Below are 26,464 nucleotides of genomic sequence, written 5' to 3'. Positions count from 1 at the left end.
TTACATAAGATTTCCCGATAAGATTAATTACCACAATCATCGACGTCGCTCGTTCAGGTTCCTACTGGAGACAACTTCGTTTTTTTTCGGATTTATGATCACTGGATCATAAATCTTCATTTTGCTCAAGTTCGACTAGATTCTCAACGACTGCAGTTCCAATCTATTCAACAATTGCTCTCTCTTTCTGGTAATTCGTTAGCCTTAATTGTGGGAATCGTTAACGGTCACCGGCTATTCACACTTTCGGCAGAATTCGCCTTTTGTTCTCCGTTTTTGCGGACGTTTCTAGGTAACAGCAAGTGGTTTCGAGTCGTGCCAGCCAATTGCCATCTTTTTGTCTCGCCGAGAACTTGACGGCGAATATAGTCCCGTGGAAGCCGGTCAGCCGAAATGTAGATTACTGACATTATGCCATGGTATACATACGTAAATAGATAGGACGAGGAAGCCAGGTGTGACCCACCCGTTTCCGTAGCAGTTCATGTATACATGGAAATTAGATCACGCCGTTCGCGTTACTGTTGGCCTTTTTTTTAACTCGGTTTTATTCGATTATACTAGCCCAAGGACGATCTGTGGACGGCTTGCACTTCAACATATTCTTTCGCCTACGAGCTATAATCGTAGTGAACTCGCAAAGTAAACAATTCTGTTAGGTGTACTAACTGGTAGGTATACCAGTTGCTTCGCAAAGTTAGCGTCAATTTTTAAAGAGACTGACGCCTTTAGCTACCTTAACGGCACTCCATCCTCATTGTAAAGTTTCGACGTTCATTTTTCAAGACAGTCTTAGCTACTCTGATAGTATATGACGATTACTTATAGGTGCCTTAGCAATATTTGTCATTTTAATTATATACCTTGGCTAGCATTTACATATTAAATTTATAGATTTAAGATTCATTTTTTAGTAAAGCTAAACACTATGGTATTCTTCCTAAGTATTCTATTTCTTTTAGTTAGTTACTGATTTAGCTAATTTCATTTAACAACCTCGATTGCCACGTTGATCATATATAACACAATTCTTCTTTAAATTTTAAAAAGAACACAGTCTTGTGAACTTCATTAGAGTCAAAAGCACCTGTAAAGATCAAAGAACTACTGCAACGAACCTGGACATTGCAATTTTCATTTCGTCAACTAATTTTTCTCGAGATGGTAGTACAGGTGTCTTATCAAAGGAACCAAAAGCTCCGGCCGTCTGATTAAAATTCGTCTCTGGCCCGAGAAAGTCCGAATGAAATTTCAAGCTCCGAAAAAGTATACGCCCTTGGAAAATCGATATCTCGGCCATTTCCTAGGACTCGCCATGAATTCGTCCGCGCCGACACGCGCCGCCCAAATGGGAGATCCTATCGGGCTGCGCAGAGCGGCTCCATTTGGGTCGAAGTTGCCAACGCCTATTATTCTTATCGCGCCGATTCAGCCCCTCGATGAAGCATCGGTTTCCTTATTCTCAATCTTCGTATCTGCTCGAGGATCGTACGAAGCGAGTCGCGTGCTCGCGAGAAGTCGCCGTTCGAGCCAACGTGTTCTGCCCGGTACGCGGTCCAATTAGAACCCGATTTCTTCTTTGGTTACGGTAACTACCGTCCGCAGGCCCCGCGAAATCGAAGAGGAATGATAATTAACTACTTTCACAATCGGAAAAGGGATTTTCCTCGCACCGTATTTAAGGAGCGAAACTCAATGAGTTTCTAACACGGTGATACGACGCGGCAGACTGGAACTGTTTAGTCCTGGAAAACTTAGACTCGTTATACGCTGATTATAGCAAAGAATAGCGAAACAATAGTGGAAAACCACGCGTAATGCTACAGACTCCAGTTTCCCTCAATTAGGCTCCATAAGAGCAATATAGTTGAATAGTTTTCATACCGTCGTATTTATTGCCTATTACCGACCTTTAGCAGGAACGTTAAATATTTGATATTTGTATAGTTGCCTTTATTACCGCCTTTATAAATTATATTTGCTTGTCTGCAGTAATTACCTACGTTAAAGCTCGCCTATTGCATTATCGAACGGTATGTATGTATTACTTTTAGTAGCATCGATGGCTGAAGTGACTAATATACAATTTACAGAAAGATATTTTGTGGTATTCTATGTGCTCTTTCATTACTAAGGAATTTATTTAATAGTTCTTAAAAAGTCTAAATAATAGGGAAACAGATTTGGAATGGGTCATCTGATCTGTTCAGTAGTTCTAGCTAAAATGTATACAGTATCTATGGAATCGATATGACCATTTATTAATTATGCAAAGCATTATTTTTGCATCGTATCGATACCTCGAACCGTGGTACGTAATAGGCTGGATATGAAAATGTAAAGAATTCTTTCTGATGTAATACTTGAAGGTGGTTTATTTGATCTGTAATATTAAGCATGGCGTACGACTGGTTAGTATATGTACATAAGTCAATTGCTATGAAGGCTTGGTATTACAGGATTAAGAGTATTCTGATGCGCACTTGCGTGCATTATTTGCTGGCAGATAAGACACGATTCAACCGCCAACATTTTAATCCTTTGCACTCGAGACTATTTTAATTCCAAAATAAAGACATTTGTTTCAACCTGTATTTCCATTTGATACGATTGTTTTTATTTGATACATATGAAATTGAACGCGTATGCTTGCAGAAAACTTCTTTATTATATGACAATTTATCGAATAATGTTTATCGAATAATAATATTTAATAATGTGAGAATTCTTTTGAAATTAGTATAGCAATTTTTAGCATTGCCTCAGAGTCGCCGCTCGAGTGTAAAGGGTGTTAATGCTCCGATGACAATGAGAGTCCGAATGTCGTAAAATACATTTTAATATTGTTGTTTTCGTGACGCTTTCTTACAGCGATAATTACTAGATTCGAAAATCGTAGGAGTATAGTCTGAATTAGTAATGGGCACATTTAACAAATCGTTGCGCTGAACGATCCATTTAGTTTTTCAAAGTAGAAACTTCTGTGCAACGATCAGATTCGCGGCGAAGACTTCAATTTGAATTCAAAGAAAGTTAATATTAATGATCTCATGCAGAGTAGAATACTATACGATGTCGCTATAAATCACTCTTACGAAAATGCGCAACGAACGTGCAATTCTTTCGCTCTAACGAGCAGTTCATGATTAAGCAATTACAGTGCTCATGCTTGAAAAAAGTAAGCATTGTTTCGTTCTTTTTATTAGCTATGGAAAACGATTCATAGAAAATGAAACAATAATCGAAATAGATTATAAAATGATATGTATTAATAACCATTCTTATAAAAATGTGATATTATTTCTTTTTGTTGAACAGAATAAAATTAGACGCATATAAAATAACTTTAGATCTGTAACCTCCGTGATCAGTATTTGTATACAGACTGACCAAGAAGGCAGGCTAAATTTATACAGCACGTTAAGAGAAGGCAGCCTCGCGTCTCACGTTTGTTTTCGTTTATTATTAACCCGAACATAGCTTCAAGAAAATTAAGAAAAAGAATATTAATATAATAGAATAATATAATAGGATAATGATGTAATAGAATAATATAAGTTTACACCTTCCTAATTAGCGGTAAAACAATAATAAAATTTCCTTTCAGCTTTTAGTGCCCATTAAACCATTTAACTCTATGTAATTTTTCCAATCGATTAAGAAAATGATTGACCAACATCGACCAGTAGTTCCAGCTACCAAGTTACAAGGAATCAGGGAAAGTGGTCGGTAGATCGTCAGACACGCGGAACCATGGTGCGTTCAGCTATCAACAACTTCGAACGAGTTGAGATCCCATTTTTTCCTCTTCCGTCAAGGCCATGTAAGCATCACGAAATGGATCGAAAAGCCGGTCTCGCGAAGTGCTCGCGAGCATTCCTTTTCGAAAAAATCACGGCGACTAACGGGCCAACGTATTTTAAGCCGCTGTCTGCTGAAAATATCCAACCGGAGAGATCTCCAACACATGAAACGCACATGTTCGCGCGCCCATGCCTAATAACTATACCGCGGGGATGACAAGGTCTCAGCCTACGTGAATCGCGGCGACGAGGTCCCCGATATTCCAGTCGATTCGCATGGTTTTTCGTCGAAGGTCGTTCTCTTCGTTTCGTCTGGAAGAGAAAAGGAAAATGATTCTCTCCGTCTGTTGGCGAAGAGAATGCTCGTGGTCATCCGAGACGCTCATAGGGGCTGATCCATAAATAGTGATCAATGTTTGAGAGGTCATTCTACCCACCTGAAGGATGAGAATAGGTGATATAGTCGGATGTCTAACATCGTTCCTGTCTATGAGTTCGTCGGCCCATTTTGTGTGAAAATTACAGCCGAACAATCGTGGTATATTTAATTGCGGATGTTCGTGCGAATACGAATGTCTGTGCGAGTCGATTTACAGAGAATAAATTAAATGGAAGCTTGATGAAATTCTTTTGAATTAAAGACAATCGCGTAAGTAAAGCATCAGTCGCCGCTATTAGCATTGAAACAACAGAATGATCATAAATACCAAAGATTCTTAATCAGCGTTGTTCGTTGGCAAGATGGTTAGCCTTTTGATTCGTTGACTACGCGTTTGTTTGACTTCGTACATGTTTTGCCTATAACGGTACGGCATCATGTTTTCGATCGATCAAATCATTTCTCAACCTCCGATGAAATTATAGAGAATTCCACAGTCATTGTTGGTAATTTACAATCGTCGATATAAATAGCAATAACCGGCAAGGGACAGACACGTGAGCCGCATGACACGCAAGTTCATTCCGTTCCTACTGTTTTCATTAAATATGTCATGTTTAGTTTTTTCCCAGACAAATGATTACATATTCTTGCATGCAATATTAATAAACAATTGTAATCTATTGGAAAGTTTAGTTGGCGATCTTCTGGTCTGTAAATCCGATTTAATATGTATTTAACCGAATACAACTCTAACATCTGAATGAATAATGACTGCTCGCTATGACAGTAAATCTTCCTGTTCAACACAAAACATCGAAACAGTATTAACGATATGTCCAGTCATTTAAACCTGCGGCATTTCGTGCAACACAGCAACGGTTGCTATTATCTATGGCGAAATTATTTCCTCCCCATTAACTTTTTCAACTTCGTTAAGTATAACTAGCCATCTTCATGCTCCTTTTAACATGACATTTACAATGGCCAGGTCACACAGTTCCCATGAAACAGCAATAAACTTCCAAATTCAATTTAAGTTTATTACACTTCCGTTTTCTCTTTCAGAATAGAGGATTTAGTGTTCGGATAACAGAGGGGTAACAGGACGTGAAACATCCGAATGTTAGGTCTTTAGGAGGATGCCGGGGGTTCCCCGTTATTTGACCTTCGAAACAAAAGGATCGTCGCAGCCATAAATGTCCATCTCATTGATAAGGCAATTGTAACTTACGAGGACATTCGGCCTGCGCCCTTGGGGCTTGTAAATCCGATTTAACGAACACCTCTGGAACGCTTTAGAAGGGCGCGGCAGATTGGGATCGATTTCACAGAAAGCTCCAGTGTTAACGGCGGTTTAGGCTCATGTGGGGGTCGAAGCAATTTCACGGGGTGGAGACCTCGACCTGTGAAGGGTTTGTTGCACCACGCGTTGCATTACCGAGCCACCAGGGGTGCGGACCCAGCGTCGCTCGCAAAACGTGGGTGGCGTCGGCGTCGCCAATGGATTGTCCTTTTTTTTCCACTCCCTGCTTTTCGTCCCTCCGTCGTCTTTCTCCCCTATACACTTTTATCTTTGCCTGGCCGCGGAACGCCTAGGGGCGCTTGTCAAAAGTCCTTTATGCAGTCTGGACTTCTTTCTCCGCAGGCTTTTCAATTTGTCTCCCCCACGTCCGGATAATATTTACGCGTTTTGTCTTTCCTTTTCGCCGGAGACACTTCACGTTCCATTCATTGATCCGATCGGGACATGTATTCCTATGCGTGTACTCATCCTATCTTCGTATCGTCTGCCGAGAGAAGCGTGCAGCGTCCGGTCGCACGCACAAGGGAAAGTTTTCTTTCGTGCAAACGGCCAACGTAATTTATGACTCTCGTTCGACGAAGCCATTTTTGAGTTGATATTTTCCAGACTTTAGCGTCACAGGTTAGCAGAGATTTTCTTTCCGAGCCTTCAATAGCAAATAAAGACCGTCGTAAATTAAGGAACTATCTGAAAGGTACTTGGAACGGACTCATCGGTCTTTCGTCAAGCGGGTCCGGCATGGGTGGCCCGAAGGAAAGTCCCACGGCATCCCCTCCGATCACCTTGCCGTTCCGAAGACAAACACGCTAAGGGCATAAAGAATAAGGCGATGATACGGGAAAACGAACGATTCTGATTGGAAAAAACGCGGAGATGAAAATTCGACGAGCTTCACTTAAATGCGATGCGTTGGTAGATCAAGATCCGCAGCGAGTCAAACGTTGTATATATTGTACTTTGAAAAGTACTACTGGGTGGTTTTTCTATTTTTTGGTCTCATAGTTTCATACCTTTTGACTCTCACAACGTGGTTGAAAGATTGACGTGGAATCCTTGTTTGGAGATGAATATTTGGAAAATTAGACAATGAAGTTCGTATTAAACAGTTTCTTCTGTAAAGTTTCAATCTTCAGGAATTGGAAATATAGTTGAAAATCGGTTTGTTTATTTTATCTGGTTAACTTAAATAATCTACAAAGTATTTGACGAATGAATAAATTATGTCGATAGTCAAATAAGTAATTAGTACGATCCAAATGTAAACATGTAAACGGTCCAATGTATCTGAAACTAATTACTCCATAAATCAATGGAAATTTAATTTGACACTGTACGTAAGGAACTCTATTGTAATTTTATAGCTTCGAGATTCCTTGCAACTATAAATTGACGTAACGGTGTCCAAAGAATGGATGTCCGAAGTGACTTTCTGCTTTTCAAACCCCACAAGAAGGTGTTAAGTGAATTAAACGGGCAATCAATTATAAGGATTGAAACGTGCAGCCCTCTCTCACTCTCCGTAATTACTTACCATATCGCTTTCAGAGTTCTTCGCACGTGCTCGAACGTATCAGTTCCCAACGCTTGAAGGTTCAAGTGCGTCCGCCACGGACTCCAAATAAAACTCACAGTAGCTCTTAACTGTGTACACACGCAATTAAACGGGGAAAATCGCGGAGACACGGGAACGATGCAAACGAGTACAGCCTACTTCATCCTCTCGTCCCGTCCCAGCGATCAAGAGGATTCGAGGCTATCCTGCCACTCGATTATCTTGTCTCTGGAGCTCCGGACAGTCCGAGGAAAATTCTGACAGAGCTGGGAGTTTCCCTTGCCGTCTCTAAACACGGGGAACGCCGCCGTTTGCTTGCTGAAAATGATACGGTGCATTGTATGCTAATCCTCGGACTGGGTCAATGAAAAAAACGCATGGGTTTTCCGTGCAAGGGAACAACGGGGCCCGTAGAAACGTGTCCCTATTCTTTCGGATGGAAAGATGCATCGCAGAACGTACGTGCACCGTACGTCGAGCGTTTATCAGTCCGAGCACATCGCGTACTGCTCTAAATCCAGCATTGGCGGAAGTGCGTGAAGCGTAGCTTCTATTATATACTGATTGGTATACCATAGTGTGGAGCGATATACGCACGTTAATCGTCTGCACCGGATGTTGGATCCGACGCACGTCGCAAACGAATATCAAGGACGATGCGCGGGTGGCTGGTCCCGATCGGAAGCAATTTTCGGCGGGGCGAAGATTCATTAGCATTGTTATTGCTTTTGTCGTTATTGGAGACGTCGGGGAAAGGAGGATGGAAGAAGCATGGTTATAGAGAAAGCGAGGGTTGCATATAATTTTATTCATTTCTATTTATTTATTCATTTTACGAGCAAAAGAACCCTGCTGACATATGTTCAGCGGCAACAGAGAACAAAGTTTGCAGGAAACGAAATGTAATGGAACTACAAAATTACGCACCGTAAAGGACCAAATGGATATTAATATACAAAGTTTAGTCATAGATTGTAGACTTTGTTCTTAAAGGGAGAGATTTCAATGCCAAGAAGTTCCAGTTTTAATGTACCAATCACGATACAAAGATTTATTAACAGTATCATTATCATTGTTATTACTTTCATGATAGTTGAAGACGATATTTATTATGATATAAATATTGTATCTTTGGTGGATGAGCAAGAAAATATAAGTTAGCATTATTATAGTCGTAACACATTAGCCTTCCGAAATATATATCATGTTCTTGTTTTTAAAATGATCATTTTGTATTATTTTGATCGAAATTAATAACAGTTGACGTTTTATACACGGTGAACCAGGGAGCTTGATTAAATTAATCTTTTTTTTTAAGTATAAATTATTCCGTCTTTTAGTATTTCGATCCAAAATAGGGTGGAATAAAATAACAGAATAATATAACATATGATCGTGTATCATTAAAGCATTACTAAATTAACTAGTATTACTATCTGCCAAGACTGTTATAATACAAATTTCTGGCACATTCTAACGGGCAATTACGTACACTCCTGCAAATTTACATTCATAAGAGCATCTATGCTCTAATTACTATTGTTACATGTTACTTTTATGTGACCACAATTTTCTTTCACCGATTTTATGAGCATTGAAGTGCGAATTTATGTGAATGTACGCTATGGGATACTTTTTCATGCTCCGCATAGTTGAACGTACCGTAAATCCGCAGTCTAGTAATTAGATTAGATAGAAGATAGGAGGAAAGAAATGAATGGTTATATCTATGTACGTGAATGCGTGAAATGCGTGGTGCAGCCTCAAGAGTATTGTTTATCATTGTAACCTGGTAGTTGCTTAATACATTCAGATTAAGGGGAATATATTTAGCGGATAATTTATTTAATGGATTCTTATGCACAAGGGTGAAGAGAATAATGTTCTTTATGGGCGCTCTATTATCTTTTGAAACCTATGCGAACGCTTGCCATGAATTTTTAATCGTTTTAAGAAGAACGGGACGCGTGTAACTGTGTATTGTTATCTTTTATTTCCAGAGTGCACAAAACAGGCTACTGATCAAGAATGGAAAGGTCGTGAATGATGATGGCATCGCTGACAGCGACGTTTACATCGAGGACGGTATCATCAAGTAAGAGTCCCAAGGAACACTTTACGTGTAACCGCGGACGCTCGTCACTGCGTTACGCAATCGAAATAAAAACAAGTTGTGTACGCGTTATAGTTACAGACTACGGTGTTCGATTCTGTTTCCTTCAGCGTCTATTTTTTCTGTTCACTGACCGCTACGAGCCCGCGTAATAAATACGGGATTCACCGGGGAAATTTAACTCGCGCGAAGTCTTTCTTTCTCTACAGTTTTAAGTAGAATGAAATTCTTCTCTTATTCGAACATTATTGTTCTACTTACGAAGATTCGAATAATTTGTATAGTTTAGCAAACCGAAAGATACGGAATTCATAAATATTTCAATAATTGTTGTTCCTACAATAACTGTTTAAATGAATTAAATTTTATGTTATTTCTTGTATGAAATTTTATGTTATTTCTTGTATGAAATTATTTTTTTTACTTGGACATTCTGGTCTTTAAATTAATTTGGTTGCAAGTGGTTTTTCTGTAAATCGGATGCATGAGTAAACGATTGAATTAACTTCATAATTTGTTCCAAAAATTATTTTTACAAGCAAGGATTAAATTCTTCGATAAGATTTATCTCTTGATATGAACAGGTGAAATATTAAGAACCGAAGTTTCCTAATTATGATTAATATGAATAGATCGAACACGAAGCTATGAAGATATTAGAAGAGTTCAAAGCTTCGTTATATTAGAAATACATTTTCGCCTAGCTTGCAACTAGCTTATACAATTGTTATTTTGCATAAAGTTCCGCAGTCTACTTATAGCTTTATTGAGTTTACCACCTTACTGTGACATTATCAGCTAGGCTAGCATACATGCTATAATCATCGTTACGCAAACATTTTGCGCAGAATTTTTTACGCGTATGCTTATTTCTACGTGTTAAATGGTTTATATAGAGGTTTTGTGATTCGCGAAGTCGACCGATTAACGTTTCATTGAGCATTCTGATCGCGTGGTCGGTCGCCTCTTCGCACAAACGAGACGCGATGTACGCCAGTAGTTTTATCAATGAGCGGCTAGCGTACCGACAAAACAGATAACACGCTGTCTGTTAGCGTAATCTATCAAAGAATTGTGGCGTGCTAATAGTCAGGTGAACGATGCTAATATTGGCCGTCTGCACGAGTCGCTTAACCCTTCCCTGACAATACGGTTCTTTATTAACACGATCTGCATAACAGGTTTTCTGTTTCCTGTCCTGATTTTTTATCGTTTTAGGCATTAGAAAGATCCGAATAAATTCTGAGGTACTTATCGGGTTTTATAACTTAACGGGCGAGTGATACTTGTGCCAAATGTTTAAATCTACCATAATAAAAATAAAAATTCTTAATGGATGTATGAATAAAAAATGAATTTTTATGAAGTTTGGGGATTCGCTTGAAACGACAGAAAGTTAATTATTTGAAACATTAATTATGAACTGGGCATTGCAAACCGATGACCGATACCTTTTATCAGTGATCTACTCTAATATAAAAATGACGAACTTATCACAATTAGTATTAATGTTCCATAAAGTTCAAATATTTCGAAGTTTTAAAGGAGCGTTTAGACGAACTGATATTATTATAGAGGCCACTTCTCTCCTTTATTTCTTCACGTAATTTACGAGTGCCATTTTTCAATCCTTCCATAATCGTCCACGATTCTCTACGTAAATGTACACAATCTCGTTTTGAGAATCACAATCTAGCACTACAATCAGAGAAGATAATCGGGCGAAATACTTTGTACATCGATCGGCTAAACGCTCCATAAGACTGCTCGACGATCGTGTGCAATCTAACTAAACCATTCACCTAATTCGTGGGCCCCTAATAGACCTTTGATGAAAATCGAGGCCTCCGTCCAACTTCACCTGCAGCACCGTTCTAACGAAACTGTTCTATTCGTAGGCAAATGGGTCGGAATCTGATAATACCGGGCGGCACGAGAATCATCGACGCCCGCGGAAAGTACGTGATGCCTGGTGGCATAGATCCGCACACCCATTTCGAATTGGAGCTGATGGGAGCAACGACGGTCGACGATTTCTACCAGGGCACAAAAGCGGCCGTGGCCGGTGGCACCACTATGATCATCGACTTCGTCATCCCGAAGAAAGATGAGTCCCTTTTGGAGGCGTACGATAGGTACAGGGAGGCAGCCGATCAGAAGGTCTGCTGCGATTATGCGCTCCACATTGCTGTTACGTCCTGGAGTCCAAAAGTAAGCTGTAGACCCACCCAACATTGCGGTGCTTTCGACCCCTAACTGGACTTAGAGTCGCCACTGTGAAACTTTAAACCACCTTGGTCTAGAACTATGGAAGTAGAAGCATCGATGATTCGTATCGATTCTAAAATCTTTATGCTTTGGAATCATCGAGTAGCATGCGTCTTCTTCCTTCTCAGTCGACTGTTTGATATCAAGAAGACCCTGATCTTAGAATCGTAATCGCTTGACTCTCTGAGCCTCTATCCTGGCGAGACATCAGCCTCAAGGATTTCTCTTGTCAGTTCTAGATACCTTGGCTCCATAGTTTAGACCAGAACCGTCCGAATAAGGTTTTCGAGAGTAAGAGCTACAAGCCAAAGCTGTTTTGTACAAATAGCTCGGATCGGCCTGTTATAGGGGAAGCCTTAGCTAGGCCGACGCGCCACGTACGGTGCAATTCGCACACGCTCTCCATTCTATTTAGTCACCCGGAATGAGATAATTACCGTAACACGAGCCTTTCCTGGAAAAGAAAGCATGTCTAGGCATGACCCCTTTCGTGGTAGTTGTTCGTTCGGCGTCAATTGCTCTGTGAACCTCCTTCGTATGTTCGAGGACAATGTCTTGCAGGAACGCCTATTGCAATTGTCTCGGTTGGTCACCTCTAGGAGCAATGGCGGCTCAAAAATGTTCTACACTAGATATATTCACTTGCTGATTAAACTTAGAATGATTTAATTAAGAAATGTATCGAATATTCGAATCTATTTTATAAACAGTTTACTTGCAAGTTAGACACTTTCATGAACCTTTAGCTACCATCAACTTCAATTGATGGAAATGCTCAATGTATAATTGTTTAAAAAAAAACTCACAAACATACCTATTTCGCTGGTGTTCGATAGGGTGGTCTGAGACATTATCTTCTAGTCAAAAACATTTAACAATATTTCTAAGCTAAGGAATTACAATTGTGTTTGAAAGTGAAATGAAATCATTAACCATGCCCGAATGCTTGCAAATTTTACGCAGATTATTTTCTCACTTAGGGGATAAAACCTTCTGGCCTCAAAAATCTGTTTCACCCTAAAGACCACTCTAGAGTTCACTCACCGAAGGTACCCCATTTCCTAGATAAAGCAGTCGCAGAACCTTGACCAAGTGAGTCCGCAAAAGCGACCTTAGTTCAGTTCGCGATTTCGTCACGCCGAACATTGTCCTCTCCATGAATATGGAACGAGCGTAATGGTTACACAATCTCGCGCTACCTCTTAAACAGAATTTATGTAACTTGCGAACGCCGATCGGAAATTAGTGGGAGGATCCTTTGAACGGTCTTCGAATGGTGGCTTTTGTCGAGACCCCATTAGACGATCGAAATCTTCCGTGCAAATTGGCTGGAAAATTGCGCGCGCGATTGATCGTCGTCATTAGACCGCTCGCAGCGAAACTGATCCACCGATTAATCGACGACGGTTCGATCTCCTGGCTCGATCGTTGTACCCGGCGCGGCCTGGTATGTCGATCGAGAGTCGGTGCTCTGCGTCTGCTGTCTCTAAATATGGGAAAAGCGATAGGTGTCCCCGGCAAATTGGCAAATCGCTGGCGATCTGGTAGCTATGGGTTGCTGGTTGTTCGCAGCCACGCCGGCTGCTGGGTTGTCGACTGCTAACTGTAATCGGGATCGTGAATGGAATAACGAACGATCGATGAGGAAATCACGGGAACGGACGCATGTAAATCGTCGTGCTCCTTATTTGCTGGCGCTTGTCGGCCTGTCTGACAATTAAAAATGGTCAGCGGTAGCTATCTAGACGATATCAACGCGGCTCCGCCCGCTGGCTCATTAATAACTCTGGCACTGATGGAAATGGGAAAAGGCTTATGACTCTGCAACATCCAAACCTTCATTCCTTGTTTCAGCTCGGGAATTGATCGTGAGAAATTACGATACATTTTTTGGTAAGATTATTTGTTGGTTATTGAAGGGAGTAGCGATAGGGTTAGTTTAGGGTCTGTTGGTAATGAGAGCGTTAACATTCAGATGCAAATGAGGTACTCACTGATGTGTAAGTCTTTTATTTCTTACTACTTGTAATTTAAAAACGAATGTCGTCCTGCATACCCGTCTATCCGGTTAGATTTTCTTATCTCCTTGCCTAAAGCTCGTGGTTACCTGTTTCAGGTGAAGGAGGAAATGGCGACGTTAGTGCAGTCGCACGGTATCAATAGTTTCAAGATGTTTATGGCATACGCCGACTTGTACATGCTAAGGGATCCAGAATTGATCGAGGTGTTTAAAACGTGCAAGGAACTCGGAGCTATTGCGATGATCCACGCAGAAAATGGAGACATCATTGCCGAGGTATGATCGCTTTATATTACGTTTTTTTATCTTCGCTCTAAATTGTGGTCTGTTCGAAAGGAAGACACTTGGAACATGCTTATGATCATAGAAAATTTAAATTTAAATTTTTATATTATATTTATATATTTATTTTGCGTGTCAACGAAAAAGAAAAGAATTGTATTTCAATTGAAAAGAACTGGAGAACGTTCGTATGTAGTCGATTCTGTTTGAAATTTTCTTCAGGACTCTGACTCGTTAAAAGTAATTCATCTAATACAACGTCCCTTGAACTATATTTTTGGAACTATATCATGTGTCGATGCATCAGTGTATCTACTCCACGTTTAAAAATAGAATACACCTTGTACGCTATCGGTAACAATCGCGTTACTGAACAACCATTCGAAGTAACAAGCCGTGAACCACGAACGCCGTTTCTACTAATTGCCTGGCACGGATGGATCCAGCTCGCCGTGCGTCCAGTCACGAATTTCTTCTGGAATGGATCATAAACCGAATGATCCGAAATTGTTTCAGAACACGAAACGATTACTCGACGCCGGGGTTACGGGACCGGAAGGTCACGAAATGTCGCGTCCCGAGGAAGTGGAGGCTGAGGCTGTGAATAGGGCGTGCGTTATAGCCAGCCAGGTATGTCGGCAGCAAAAATTATTCGACACAAGCCGGAAGTAAGGGAACCATTTTTAGAAGTCGTATTTTTACAGTTGTCTAGTGTGCTTTCACACTGTTTCTGGCACGCTATATTTGATGTTATTGTATCTTTTGCTGAAACCAAATATTGATAGATGTGCAACGCTATTGTTCGCGGCAGTACGCCATATATCTTCTCGAAAGTAGACGCTATACGGATACGTGCACATTTGCTTTTTTGTATATGTCTGTTTAGATGTGAGATATTATTTCCGTACACGTTCTATCGCTGGAGACAAAATGGCTTAGAATGCAGCTGAATGGTTTCATTAGCACCTGCACTGTCTAAGAGCGTTAGTGTCGAAGGAACAAGATGTACAGAACAAGAAGTCGCGAATAATATTTTTATCTTCCAATTGTATTGATAGAAAGATACGTAACATTTCCACTGAAAGAATACTTCTACGTGACAAGAAATGGTAATGCCATAATAATATTACAATATTTAGTGACGACTTCAAATATATTTGAATTGCTTACAATTGACACTTTTTAAAACATTATCATTTACATAAACAACCATAATAAAGCAATTACGTAAATGATACTCATATTCCAAGTATTTGAAATATAAAGTTCAGTGCAGGTTACATAAAATCGATCGAATCTCACTATTCCTTGCAAAATCAGTGTAATCTTGATGAACAATAAAACACTTTGTTAGCGTTCTGCTGCAATCGATAGCCATTCGGTGTCCAGCGGATTGTATATTTCGGTCGGCCCTCCGCAAAGACAAAGCGTTTCAGTTGTTTAAGTCACACGATCATTTCCGTTGTATCATTCTGCATGCTTAGGTGAATTGTCCACTGTATGTAGTGCATGTGATGAGTCGTAGCGCCGCGGAGGCAGTGGAGGCCGCGCGTAAGAATGGCGTTTGCGTCTTTGGCGAGACGTTGGCGGCCGCAATCGGCACAGATGGCACGAACTATGCGCACAAATGTTGGAGGCACGCAGCAGCCCACGTTTTGAGCCCACCGCTCAGGCCAGATCCAGATACACCACTTGTTCTCGTGAACAAGCTGGCCAAGTGAGTTCGACGACACATATTTCTTTTGGGGACGGCTTCGACATCCGCAGGATTAGCCTGAATAGGGGAATATTTTACCGGGAAGCTATGGACGAGATGGGAGTAAAATTTTTTGGGATTGTTGGATGCATCCGTAAGCAATAAGAAAACACCTTTCTTTAGTTGTATTTGTTTGTTGGGCAGCATGTTAAATTATGTCTATTCAATGTGTTGCTAAACGCATAGAATGAAGTTCTCATAAAGTTGAGCAGATTAATCTGCGAGTGTACCATCTTCCAAAAAAGGCACGGTGCAATGAACGAGTTCTAATGTTCAGAAGAAAGAACATCTTTCCTCGTAACAAAGTTTAGTCTTACATTGTTAAAAGAGTATTATAAATAGAACGATTCTCCCGTTAAGAAAACGACGTTCTGCGAGGGTTCTGCGCGGACTACACTGCTGGCAATATTTATGGCATCATTATAAACGTTGCTGCATGTATCTGCCTCACTATTAAAGTCCGATTTCTTTTTTAAAAAAGAAAGTTGAGATATACGCTGGTAAACTGTGTCTTAAATCTTTTCTTTCTGGAAAGATTAGTTACGATAATAGAAAGATACTTTATCGAGAAACATAATGTAGTTGAAGCAAAACAAGATTCGTTTTACCAGATGTTGCTACGAACATTGCGTTTCGATGTAATATACATATTATTGATGTAATAATGAATATTTTCAGCAGCGTACATACAATAGAAATCAACTTCTTCCACCCTATCGAAGCCAAGAAAGGACGATGCTCACGATTGACATGAATCAGCGCGATCCATTGTTGCAGCGGAAAGCTTTCTTTCGGGGATGATGATAGATCGAATAGCTTTATAAAAGAAAGTTTCAATTCCGCTGGCCAGATAAGCGAAAAGTTTCTTCTCCGATCGAGAATAGTTCGGGACCATTTATCAAAAGCAGACAATACGTTTGGGGTTCGCGTAGCAGAGATACGGGTCACGATCCTCGGCAACCGTGATTCAGGGATTTATCTACGTTTGCTTGAACCGTACACGCGAGCCGCATCACAATATAGTTCGCCGTTCCACGATGTTGCATGCGCCGGAAATTATATTTAGAAATACATATCTGTCGAAATCCTCGTGTGCATGCAGGCTGATCGTTGCTGCAGTTAACGTTACTTTTCTTCTTCTGCTCCCCCAATATCTTCTGCATCGGGTATCGCTGTGTACGGCTGGCACGATCCTATTGTTTCGATGTGTACACATAGCCGTAGTCGTACGTGTAGTGGCTAGCCACTTTGCGTGAACACGGTTGAAAGAACAATTGTCGCCGATCTTCGGAAACCGGTGATCATCTAATGAAATTTAATTTATTCCGTACAAACCGTGGCATCGAGTACAAAATCTATGTAACGCATAAATTGCTTGCACTTTTGCGTAACTGTGCTGCAACGCTCGAATGATTTTGACGTAATTTAAGTGAAATAAGACAGTGTTTTATTTCGAGCTTCGTTCGCGTAGATTGGCCGAATATTTTCGCTTCAAATCGCTTTAACTTGTTAAGCGCCTCTTGATACGGCCGCTAGCTATCGGTAAAGATTAAAGTGATTCAACCATGGTCGCACATGTGTAATCTGTGTCGTAAGATCAGAATAAGAAACGTCGAAGCAGACAATTTTGGCTGTTCGAGGTCTGTTCTGCATTGGTCGTCAATTTTTGGGAAACAAAGTATGCGCTCACTATATTTGAGAAACAAAGATAGTGTTGGTTGTTACTTTGTGTATGCGGACAATAATATAACTAATTTACCAGAACCGAGATAATTTCGTGTACAAATTTTCTGTGTCGATAATGTGTCATTTATAAACTGTGCTTACATTCAATATTCGTCCGAAGACTGTGAAACTCGCTTGCTTCATTCACTTCCGAGAAACTGAAATAGACTGTTGCACAAAACGGAAACGCGCTTACGACTAAACTGCAGATATTTACGTCGCTTTATGCTAATGTTAGAGTGTTACAATACCTGTCGGATTAAGATGTGTTGTTTCACGATCATACAAATTGTGAAAGTGTATAATCAAACGTTACTGCATACATTAATATTGTTTCATGCATACTATTAAAAAATGAAACTGCATTAGTTTGCCTAAGGAACTGCTTGTAGCATACATTAAAATATTCGCAGCCCGACGAAACGCGAACCATTACAAAATAGTTTATCCATTCTTCTTAACACTTTGACTGCCGCGCGTCACCCGTATGCGGATGACGAAATTATTTAAAATTTAATTTCCATGCTAATCCATAAAAATTTCTTCATTTTATTAAGATTCACAATTGGTAAGAATGTTGAAATAGTTATCGATGTTATATAATTTTGCTTTGCAAGTTTAATTTGATTGATTAAAATACTTGAATTCTATGAAATTTTTAGATGCTTTCGGCGCGGTCGTCAATGTGTTAATGACAAAAGCTCTCTTGTTTACAATATTGCAATTCACTCTAACGATACTCGGAATTAGCAATCCTAAGAGTTGGAAGGTTAAAAGCTGTAATAAATTGTCCGAGACACTAACGTCTTATACTCTAACTTCTGTTGGGAACATCTTGTAATGGGGACGTAAAATAATGGGGTCATTCTATACGTCTTCTGGGCCCTGAAACGAGATGGTGGCAGGTAGCCAGCGAACGGCCTTGAACAGCCAACATAATCTGCTTGGAGAATAGAGAGCAGTGAGAGGATTTAAAATATCGCGTTTAGGTGAATAGCCCGCTGTACGTAACGGCGGTGACGAGCAAATCCGCCGCTGACGTTGTGTCAGTGAAAAGGTCTGAGGGTGTCGTCGTGTTCGGGGAGACCCTCGCAAGTGCTGTCGGTATCGATGGCAGCGAGCAATATGGGAAAATTATTGAAAAAGCGAGGCGTTACGTTACTAGCCCACCGTTGAGACCCGATACCACTACACCTGCTTACCTAATCGAACACCTATCTCAGTAAGTAATCTAACACCCAAATTATTACTACTACTTAATCACGTACGACTTGTCCAAATCACCTTGTGTCATCCATTTTTTCTTTCAACGCTCATCAACGTTACAGAAGAGCCTCTTGACGGTGATTCTTCTTTTCCTTTCTTCACAAAACTTAGGGACTCGAGGTTTGCAATGAGAGCTTCGCAAATGTTATATAGTGATTTTTTAGTGTCAAAAAATATCGACTGCTATTTTTCTGTATTCTTCGATGCTTGTGTATTTTTAGATTTGACGATCTTTATGTAATCAAGAGAAAGTCGACACAGAGCAAATTTTTTTAACGGAACGATTAACTTATCATAATAATAACTAAAGTATTGAGAACGATAAGGCAAGATGGAAAGATTTCACTGCTTATCGATTACGACAAATTTTTGAAACCTTCAAGCCGAAATCTGAAACGTGAATTTTCAAGTGCTCCATGGAAAAATCCGTGTAACACGTGAGGGCTCTCCACGATGATTTATAAAACGATAAATACAAATTCACAGCCTGCCGAGATTCCATCGCGTCTCACCTTTTCTCACGATAATGAAAACAAACAGGGTCATTGTCCTCTCTCAATGTTGACAAAGACCGCCTACCGTCCACCAACCCCATAATATGTCAGAGATAACGCTGTAATTATAAATTCTCAGCAACGAACTCGCAGAGAGAAACTACCGTACATGCTTTAGTGATTTTTGTGCTTCATTGAAATGATTACATTTTTCGCTTCTACATTCATAATTACAATTTTATTCATTATATTCCAGTTAATTACCAAACATTCGAAAATATGAATTGAATTTCATTTATTTAACGACAAAAATATCTTGTAAGAAAACAGAACAAACGAAATCAAGGTAATATTTGATCTCGAACGTATTCATTCAAATGTTTCGATAAAAATGTGATCCATGACATTGGAAGATCATGCTGTTACAAGATTCAGATATTGTGATAACTGTATTAACGAAAGGTTAGTGATCCAAGGGTTAAAAGGATCAAGCAATGATCTCAATCCAATAAAACGTCTTCGACGTTGATCCCCTTATCGATGTTTCTATGCATTTAATGTGTCTATAAACCAGTCATTGAATCGTGTATTTACGAAAATCGATCGTTTCGGCGAACGATCGATGGATCCAAGATCGCCGTAATTCACGTGTGCTTGCGTCATGAGTATGCTGCTCGCGTCGCACGAGTATTCAAATGATGGCAATAAATTACGGCAACGAATTGGCACACACGATGTTAGCGTAACTGAACGTAATTCTAATGGACATCGCGTGGGAAGTCGGTTTTATCTCACCAAACGGCATTAAACTTAATTAACTGGTCAGAGGAAAACTCGTTCAAAGCTCCGCGCGAACGATCGACAGAGTCGCGTATATCATTCGACCGCGTGGTTACGTTTTCTTCCCGATGGAAAAAAATCTGTTGACTTGGCTTATCAGGTGTCAAGGTAACCATCTATTTTCCATCGGTTCTCCAAGTTTTACGCGCGTGCGACGGATGCATTGTGCAATCGTTGTGCGTGGTTATTGTGTTGCCATACGGTGGTAGTGTTTTGGTGGAGCAGGCTGGTAGCGAATTGATGGGAGTTTCTATTTTTAAATAGGGGAGACCGGGATCAAAGAGTAATTTTATGTTAGTTATTTAGTGTAACATGCAAATAGTTTCGGCGATTTCGTGAAAATCGTAATTAAATCCACTCGGATCTATTCAGTTTCTTTTTACACGCAGTTACACCCATTAATATTCGGACACCTTTTAAAACGCAATAACTTTTTTAAAACTGGACCAAACGATTTGAATTTTATTTTTTAGATGATGCAGGGACTGATGTACTAGACAATGACCGAAGTACTTTGTTACAATTTTGCTATTTCTTTAAATGACAAAATGAAGTAAAAATACTCTTGTTCTTTAAACTTTTTTATCTTAGTCTATAACGCAAAGTCATACTTAGCATACTTACTGGTCGAAAGTGTCAAAAATCAGGACAAGAATACGATTTTTATGATCTTTCGTGTTAAGATCAATCAATTTCAATGAAATTTTCAATATGCATATAAGTTATCTACAAAACGCATTCCTTAAATTTTCGTTGTAGGCTCAGATAAAAAAGTTAAAAAACGTGAGTTTGTTTATTTTGTTTCGTCATTCTAAGCAATAGCAAAATTGAAAAAAGCATTATGGTTATGGTCTAGTAGACCGGTGCCTTTATCATCCAAAAAATTTCAAATCGTTTGCTCCAGTTTTAAAAGAGTTATCGCGTTGTAAAAGGTGTCCGAATATTATTGGTATGAATTATTTACGATGTTACTTTCGTCTCTCGTTATTTTTGCACCCGGTCTCTCCTATTTAATTCGAAGTGGCTGCAGCAACACTCCATTTACTGGGATATATCAAAAGTATATTTGGAATCGTACAAAACAGTTTAGATAATTGAATCTCTCGTTTATCTCTTTGAGGTATAAATATGACTTAAAAATTGATAGCTTGTATATAAATGAATTGATTGACATGCACAATGAACAAAAAGTGAATTACTTGTTTGTGAAAAGTATAAGGTTCTAAAATTTTCCGCAGTGACTGTAACTTCGTATTTAAATAACCGGTTTATTGGAGATTATACACGGATAATTGGTATCGGACAATACCTTTCCATTGCCCATTCTTCTGCTTACAAGAGATTAGCGGTCATATAACTGGAGCGACGCGTGGCAGATAAAAGGAGCTCTGCTGCAGAGGTTCAGATAATAAGCCGCTCAGCAGAGATTTCCTAAATGGGACATCGAATAAAATGTTCCAGTAAATAGAGCTTGACTGTACACTTGCCACTTCCGAAGATTTCCTTTTGTTATCTTCAAAAGTGATGGGGTAATTTAGATAAATCTTAAGTTGCCTAAAATGTGTAGGTACGTTAAACGAATAGATCCTAGAACGACACTGTTGTCTAATAGAACTCTTTGTAATAAGTTAATTAATTCTGTTACTTCGATACGAGGTCTTATTTAACAGTGAATGAATTATCAATTCTCACCTTTAACTATTTCCTGACAGCTATGGCTAGATCCATTCAAAATCTTGTTAATAATTTTTGTTTGTATTCTTTGCAACCTAAATCTCTGAAATCAATGTTGGACTTGTTGAACCTGGTAGCCCATATTCCGCTATATGCGGGTTAATAGATATTGATCGCGTTTAAAGTACTCTAAGACATAATCTGTGTCTCGACAAACTGGAGAATTTCATCTTTTCTGAATAAAAATAGATGAATTTATTATTTCACTGAAGACTTTTAGTGTTTTAAGCTTTATTGTATTTGCTCAGTCTCCGAGAACACTATATCTTCAGCGATCGCGCAGTGTCGTTCTAGGTTTAACTGGCATAAGCGGTGCACTGATCACCGCCATTTTGTTCCGTCAGGGATGGCCTCCAGGTTACCGGAAGCGACAACTGCACGTTCAACGCTGACCAAAAGGCGCTGGGCAAAGGCGACTTCAGCAAGATCCCGAACGGCGTAAACGGCGTCGAGGATAGGATGTCGGTCGTTTGGGAGAAAGGTGTCCATGCGGGCATAATGGACCCGACGAGGTTCGTCGCGGTGACGAGCACAAACGCCGCGAGGATCTTCAACTTGTACCCGAGGAAGGGGGTGATAGCCGTTGGCTCAGACGCTGATATAGTCGTCTGGGACCCCAACAGGAAGCGTACGATTTCCGCTGAGACCCATGTGCAGGCCGTTGACTTCAACATCTTCGAGGTAAGGGCATGTTCGATATTAATCGCTAATAAAGTCTTTGTTGTCACGGAACTCGCTTTCCATTGATCTATACACCCACGAGTGCGACAGGAAATTTAATTAGGGATGTGGCTGGGACGACCGCGAAAATTTGCGGCTCGAGGATCGCTTGGAGGTTTAAACTTTTGCGTCGCTATGACGAATTGAAGTCGCGCGATGATTCCTACTTAAATATTAATGTTACTTTTCGCTTATAATATTAATCCTTTGCACGTTGCGACTGTTCGGCGCCATTGAAAATTGCTGTATCATTTTTCGAAACAATTTTTAGGCAAACAAATTCTATTCTGTTGAAAACAAGAGTTTTTGGAGTTGAAGTAACTTGAAGTCGATTAATTAATTATAATTCGTGCGATACGGGCCTGAAAAGATTGTAATAAGGAAAGAGTTAGCAAATGTAGCTATATCATTTTAGCATTAGTAACTCCATGCTCGAGCATTTTCAACTTTTAATAGACGCTTTTAATGATTAGTTTGACGGATTGATCTGTTTCAGGGTATGGAAGTTCATGGAGTACCTGAGTATGTGATAGTGGAGGGACGTGTCTGCGTAGACGAGTGCGAACTGAAGGCAGTGCACGGATTCGGCAAGTTTGTCGAGACAGCGACCCACGTTAACTATGTGTACGAAATGATAGAAGATAGAGAGAAGGTACATCAGTTTTATTATGATTCATCTCTACACTATCACTAATTATACTAATATTTGCTAAGTTTGCAAATTATAATAATAAATAATAAATAAAATTATTATTTATTAATTAATTATTATATATTTTTAATTATAATAATAAATAAAATTATACTAATATGCTTTCACAATCATAGAATTTAATATTCACAAGCATCGATACTTCATAAAAGAATAACAAAACTTTTAACATAAAGATCTCTTATCGAGCACTTAATCTTCAGTAGCGCTTAGCAAACAAATAGGACTTCGAATCGAAATGTATGCGATGATACAAAAAGTAGTAACCCTCTCTAACTCTTAGCGCGTAACTCCGTCTTCCTACACGCCGCGTTAAACAGGGCACAATTAGCTGGAAGAGTAAATAATCGATTACGCCTACGAATACCGTGAATACTATGTTTGTTCAGAGACCGCGCGGCGTGGCGAGGAGCGAAGCCGAGGCGAAGAAATACGCGGAGGAGGACGCGGCCATCGCGAAGGCCAGAGAAGAAGCTAGAGCAGCGGCCCTCGCTAATGCCCGTCAAACAAACGGTACCTACGAGAGCCCGAAACCGAAAGTGACCATACCCGACTGCGTGCCGACTTTGCCGGACTCCGCCGTGGTTACACCATCCTCAAAAGGCCCCCGAATGGAAGGACAGAGAAACTTGCAAGACTCTACTTTCTCCATCAGCGGTGTGTAGCTAACGGTTGCAGTGGCAGACCGCGAAGTGTAAATAGACAGGAATGTAAATAAATAATTAATGTCGATTTTGTTGCAGAGGACGTCGAGGAATCGAGAAGAGCCTGCATCCGCGTGAACAATCCGCCTGGCGGCCGCAGTGCGGGAGGTTTTTGGTAATTTTTGAAAGACAGAGTCAAGGTCCGCTTTGCATATAGAGATTTTGATTACAAACAAATAAGAAAAATCTCTTCCAACCCTCACCCTCCTAATCATTCATATGCACATTCGTCATTCTTCCTCCTCTTTCTATATCACTATCTATCTATCTATCTCTCGTTTCACAAGTTAGAACCGTCAAGACCCGCTTTCAGGTTCGCTACTTCGCCAAATACTAAGACTTAAGTTTCGTCATTCTCGTTGTCCTTGTTTCAAATTCACCTATGTATATTCCCATCGATCAAGGTCTGTTCCAAAAAAGGAGGATTCGGATGCCACTGGTCAGTAGAGAGTGGTCACGCTCGTACACTTGTGTTTTAATCAGCATTTCTCGCTTCGTTATCGCTTCATTGCCGCCTACGTGTACCCGTGCGCTTCATTTGTTGACCTTGGACAGGTAGCTCCTTTCGTGGAAGTCTATCTGCGCATGCTATGAACCTAACGTGCGTTAATTCTTATCGACCGCGTCGAATTTCATCGACTACATCGAGTTCCATCGTACCGATACACGAGACTGAAGCGTTTTGATCGGTTTACTGTGACGCGAGTCAGACTGCTGTGTATGAAATACTTCTTTAAGCTGACCTCCGGGAGACATGTGCCACCCGGCACATCGTACGAATATTACGCGGTCAATGATACTATCGACATTAATAAATACTGACAGTAGCACTGATTTTGTGTGGGCAGCAACGATCGTTCGATCGTTGGAACTGACGTTCCTCTTTATCTCTTAATCGACTTGCATCCGCATCGAGGGCTGCCACGGTGTTTTATACCATGATAACAATTTATCTATTTAGATTTAATAACTGTACGGGAAGCATATAGGCTCTGGCCTGTGACATGCTAATTAGCAATGGTATAAATAAAATAGTTTAAGATCGCGAAATTAATGATATCGCCGATGCGGTTGAGTGGGTTCTATTGATTAATATGATTGACCGCGCAGGATTTGTAAAGATATATTAGGTTTTCAATTCTCTTGATTTTCATATTTTATTTTGAAATAATTTAAACACCTGCGTTATCTAAGTAGAACTCTCGTTATTTATTTCTATTAATATATTAATGACGATATGTCTTAACTCTGACAGGATGATGTCCACATTGCAAAAACAACGGATTTTATATGCAGCAGTCTTGCACTAGTAGTTTTCACCAGTAAGAGAAATTGCAAAGAATATGTGGAGACTGTAATCACAATAATACCCCGGTACTTAGTCCATTCTCTGATCAAACATCACATGCACATTTATTATCAGAACATCATTATCAATCTAACATCACATCTACTATCGAGGTATTGTTGTCCCAATCCCAAAGAAGAAACACGCATTCTCTTTTGAGAACAGACATCCGTGTGCAATTATTCTTACTGTCTACTCACAAATCACCAGTGTACAAAACTTCAAGTTTGTGCAATAATCGTTTCCCCGTGAACGTTAATTAGCTGCAATCGTCCGCTCGACATGATGTTAATCGTATCACCGAATTCGATGCATTTGTACAAGCTTTAGAGATTTCACGGGAAAACAAAGTTGGACGTTGTTCCTTTTCTGAGAGGCTTTCAACGGCGAGTTCGCGGTACGAACTTGTTACTCTTGTGCTCCAAGGTCAAAAGCTTCAGAGCAAATTATTTATTGCATATTACACGTACAATCGATTACAGAAACAGAGATCAGCATCTGTAACGCAAGGTCGGGGACCTTGGGAATGTGTTTGAAGGAAAAATTTGAGGAAGGGAAGAAAAGATTACGGATGTTATCGTGAACCATGAGTTGTACATTAAACGATTGTTGGTCGGTTATTGTTATTGACTTTTGTTCTCGTACGATATTTTGCGCATCACGCCGCGCCGATCGTCATATTGTCGTAGCGACGTCGGTTATAGCGATCGGTGTCATCATCGACGCAAATGTTATATGACCGGTGTGTGCCCGTTTAACACGCGAAAAACTCATCTCGTTCTCATCCGATCATGATTTTACTCAGCACGCGCAACCGTATCTCATGGGCATAACATGTTTTATAAACTATCGACACGTTAGCATAGGTCGCGCCGTAATGTTAATCGTAAATTTACTAATGACAAACGTCGGTTGTTCTGTTTCTCCGTCGCGTTCCAATGTTACGACACAATTATTGTAATGTTACGTTTCACCCGGTGACCGAGTAGCGCTGCGTTTTTCAGTCGATTATTGTATTTGTTAATTGTAGCGAGTGTAAATATTGAAATATCCTCAGTTCGCAACCGAATTCGGAGGACTCGAACAATTCTGTTGGCAATTTATGGTGTGGCTCGATCATCCTTGACGAAGTAATAACCGTCGAGAAATAAACAAGCAAAAAAAAAAAGAATTACACATAGGAGAGTTTTTGAATCTTTTTCAACGTGTTTGTATCCCATGGTAGTAGCTACGAATCTAGATTAATGCGATCGAACGATCCCTCGCGACCACGTATTCCGAAATCAAAACCTTGGTACTCCGATCGGCGAGCAACCTTTCAGCGGATTCATTCCACAGGACGAAATATCATGCAGAAACCATAGCGCGAGCAACATGTTTTAGAATACCGACCGAATTACGCACAAAACTTTCCATACGACTGTACGAATAAGGAACGAATA

General features: G+C 40.0%; 1 protein-coding gene across 2 annotated transcripts in view; it reads left to right on the top strand.

Moving 5' to 3' along the window:
* The window catches only part of CRMP (Collapsin Response Mediator Protein), a 29,922-nt gene extending 3,724 nt beyond the window's left edge, over nt 1–26,198 (top strand). Inside the window, exons 2-10 of one of the 2 annotated variants that reach the window (XM_076519884.1) lie at nt 9,041–9,135; nt 11,052–11,364; nt 13,538–13,717; nt 14,240–14,353; nt 18,194–18,426; nt 21,883–22,219; nt 22,755–22,910; nt 23,360–23,627; nt 23,714–26,198. In XM_076519884.1, the coding sequence (XP_076375999.1) occupies nt 9,041–9,135; nt 11,052–11,364; nt 13,538–13,717; nt 14,240–14,353; nt 18,194–18,426; nt 21,883–22,219; nt 22,755–22,910; nt 23,360–23,627; nt 23,714–23,793 (1,776 nt within the window). In that variant the 3' untranslated portion in view covers nt 23,794–26,198. Of the gene's footprint in view, nt 1–9,040; nt 9,136–11,051; nt 11,365–13,537; nt 13,718–14,239; nt 14,354–15,207; nt 15,441–18,193; nt 18,427–21,882; nt 22,220–22,754; nt 22,911–23,359; nt 23,628–23,713 lie in introns of both variants that reach the window. The other variant, XM_076519883.1, reaches the window with a different exon arrangement.
* The last annotated feature ends 266 nt before the right edge of the window (nt 26,199–26,464 follow it).

The sequence above is a fragment of the Megalopta genalis genome, chromosome 3 (genome assembly GCF_051020955.1).
Source record: "Megalopta genalis isolate 19385.01 chromosome 3, iyMegGena1_principal, whole genome shotgun sequence".
In the NCBI taxonomy this organism is placed as follows: domain Eukaryota; kingdom Metazoa; phylum Arthropoda; class Insecta; order Hymenoptera; family Halictidae; genus Megalopta; species Megalopta genalis.
Note: the sequence above shows the minus strand (reverse complement) of the source record. Positions and strands in the feature narration are given on the sequence as shown.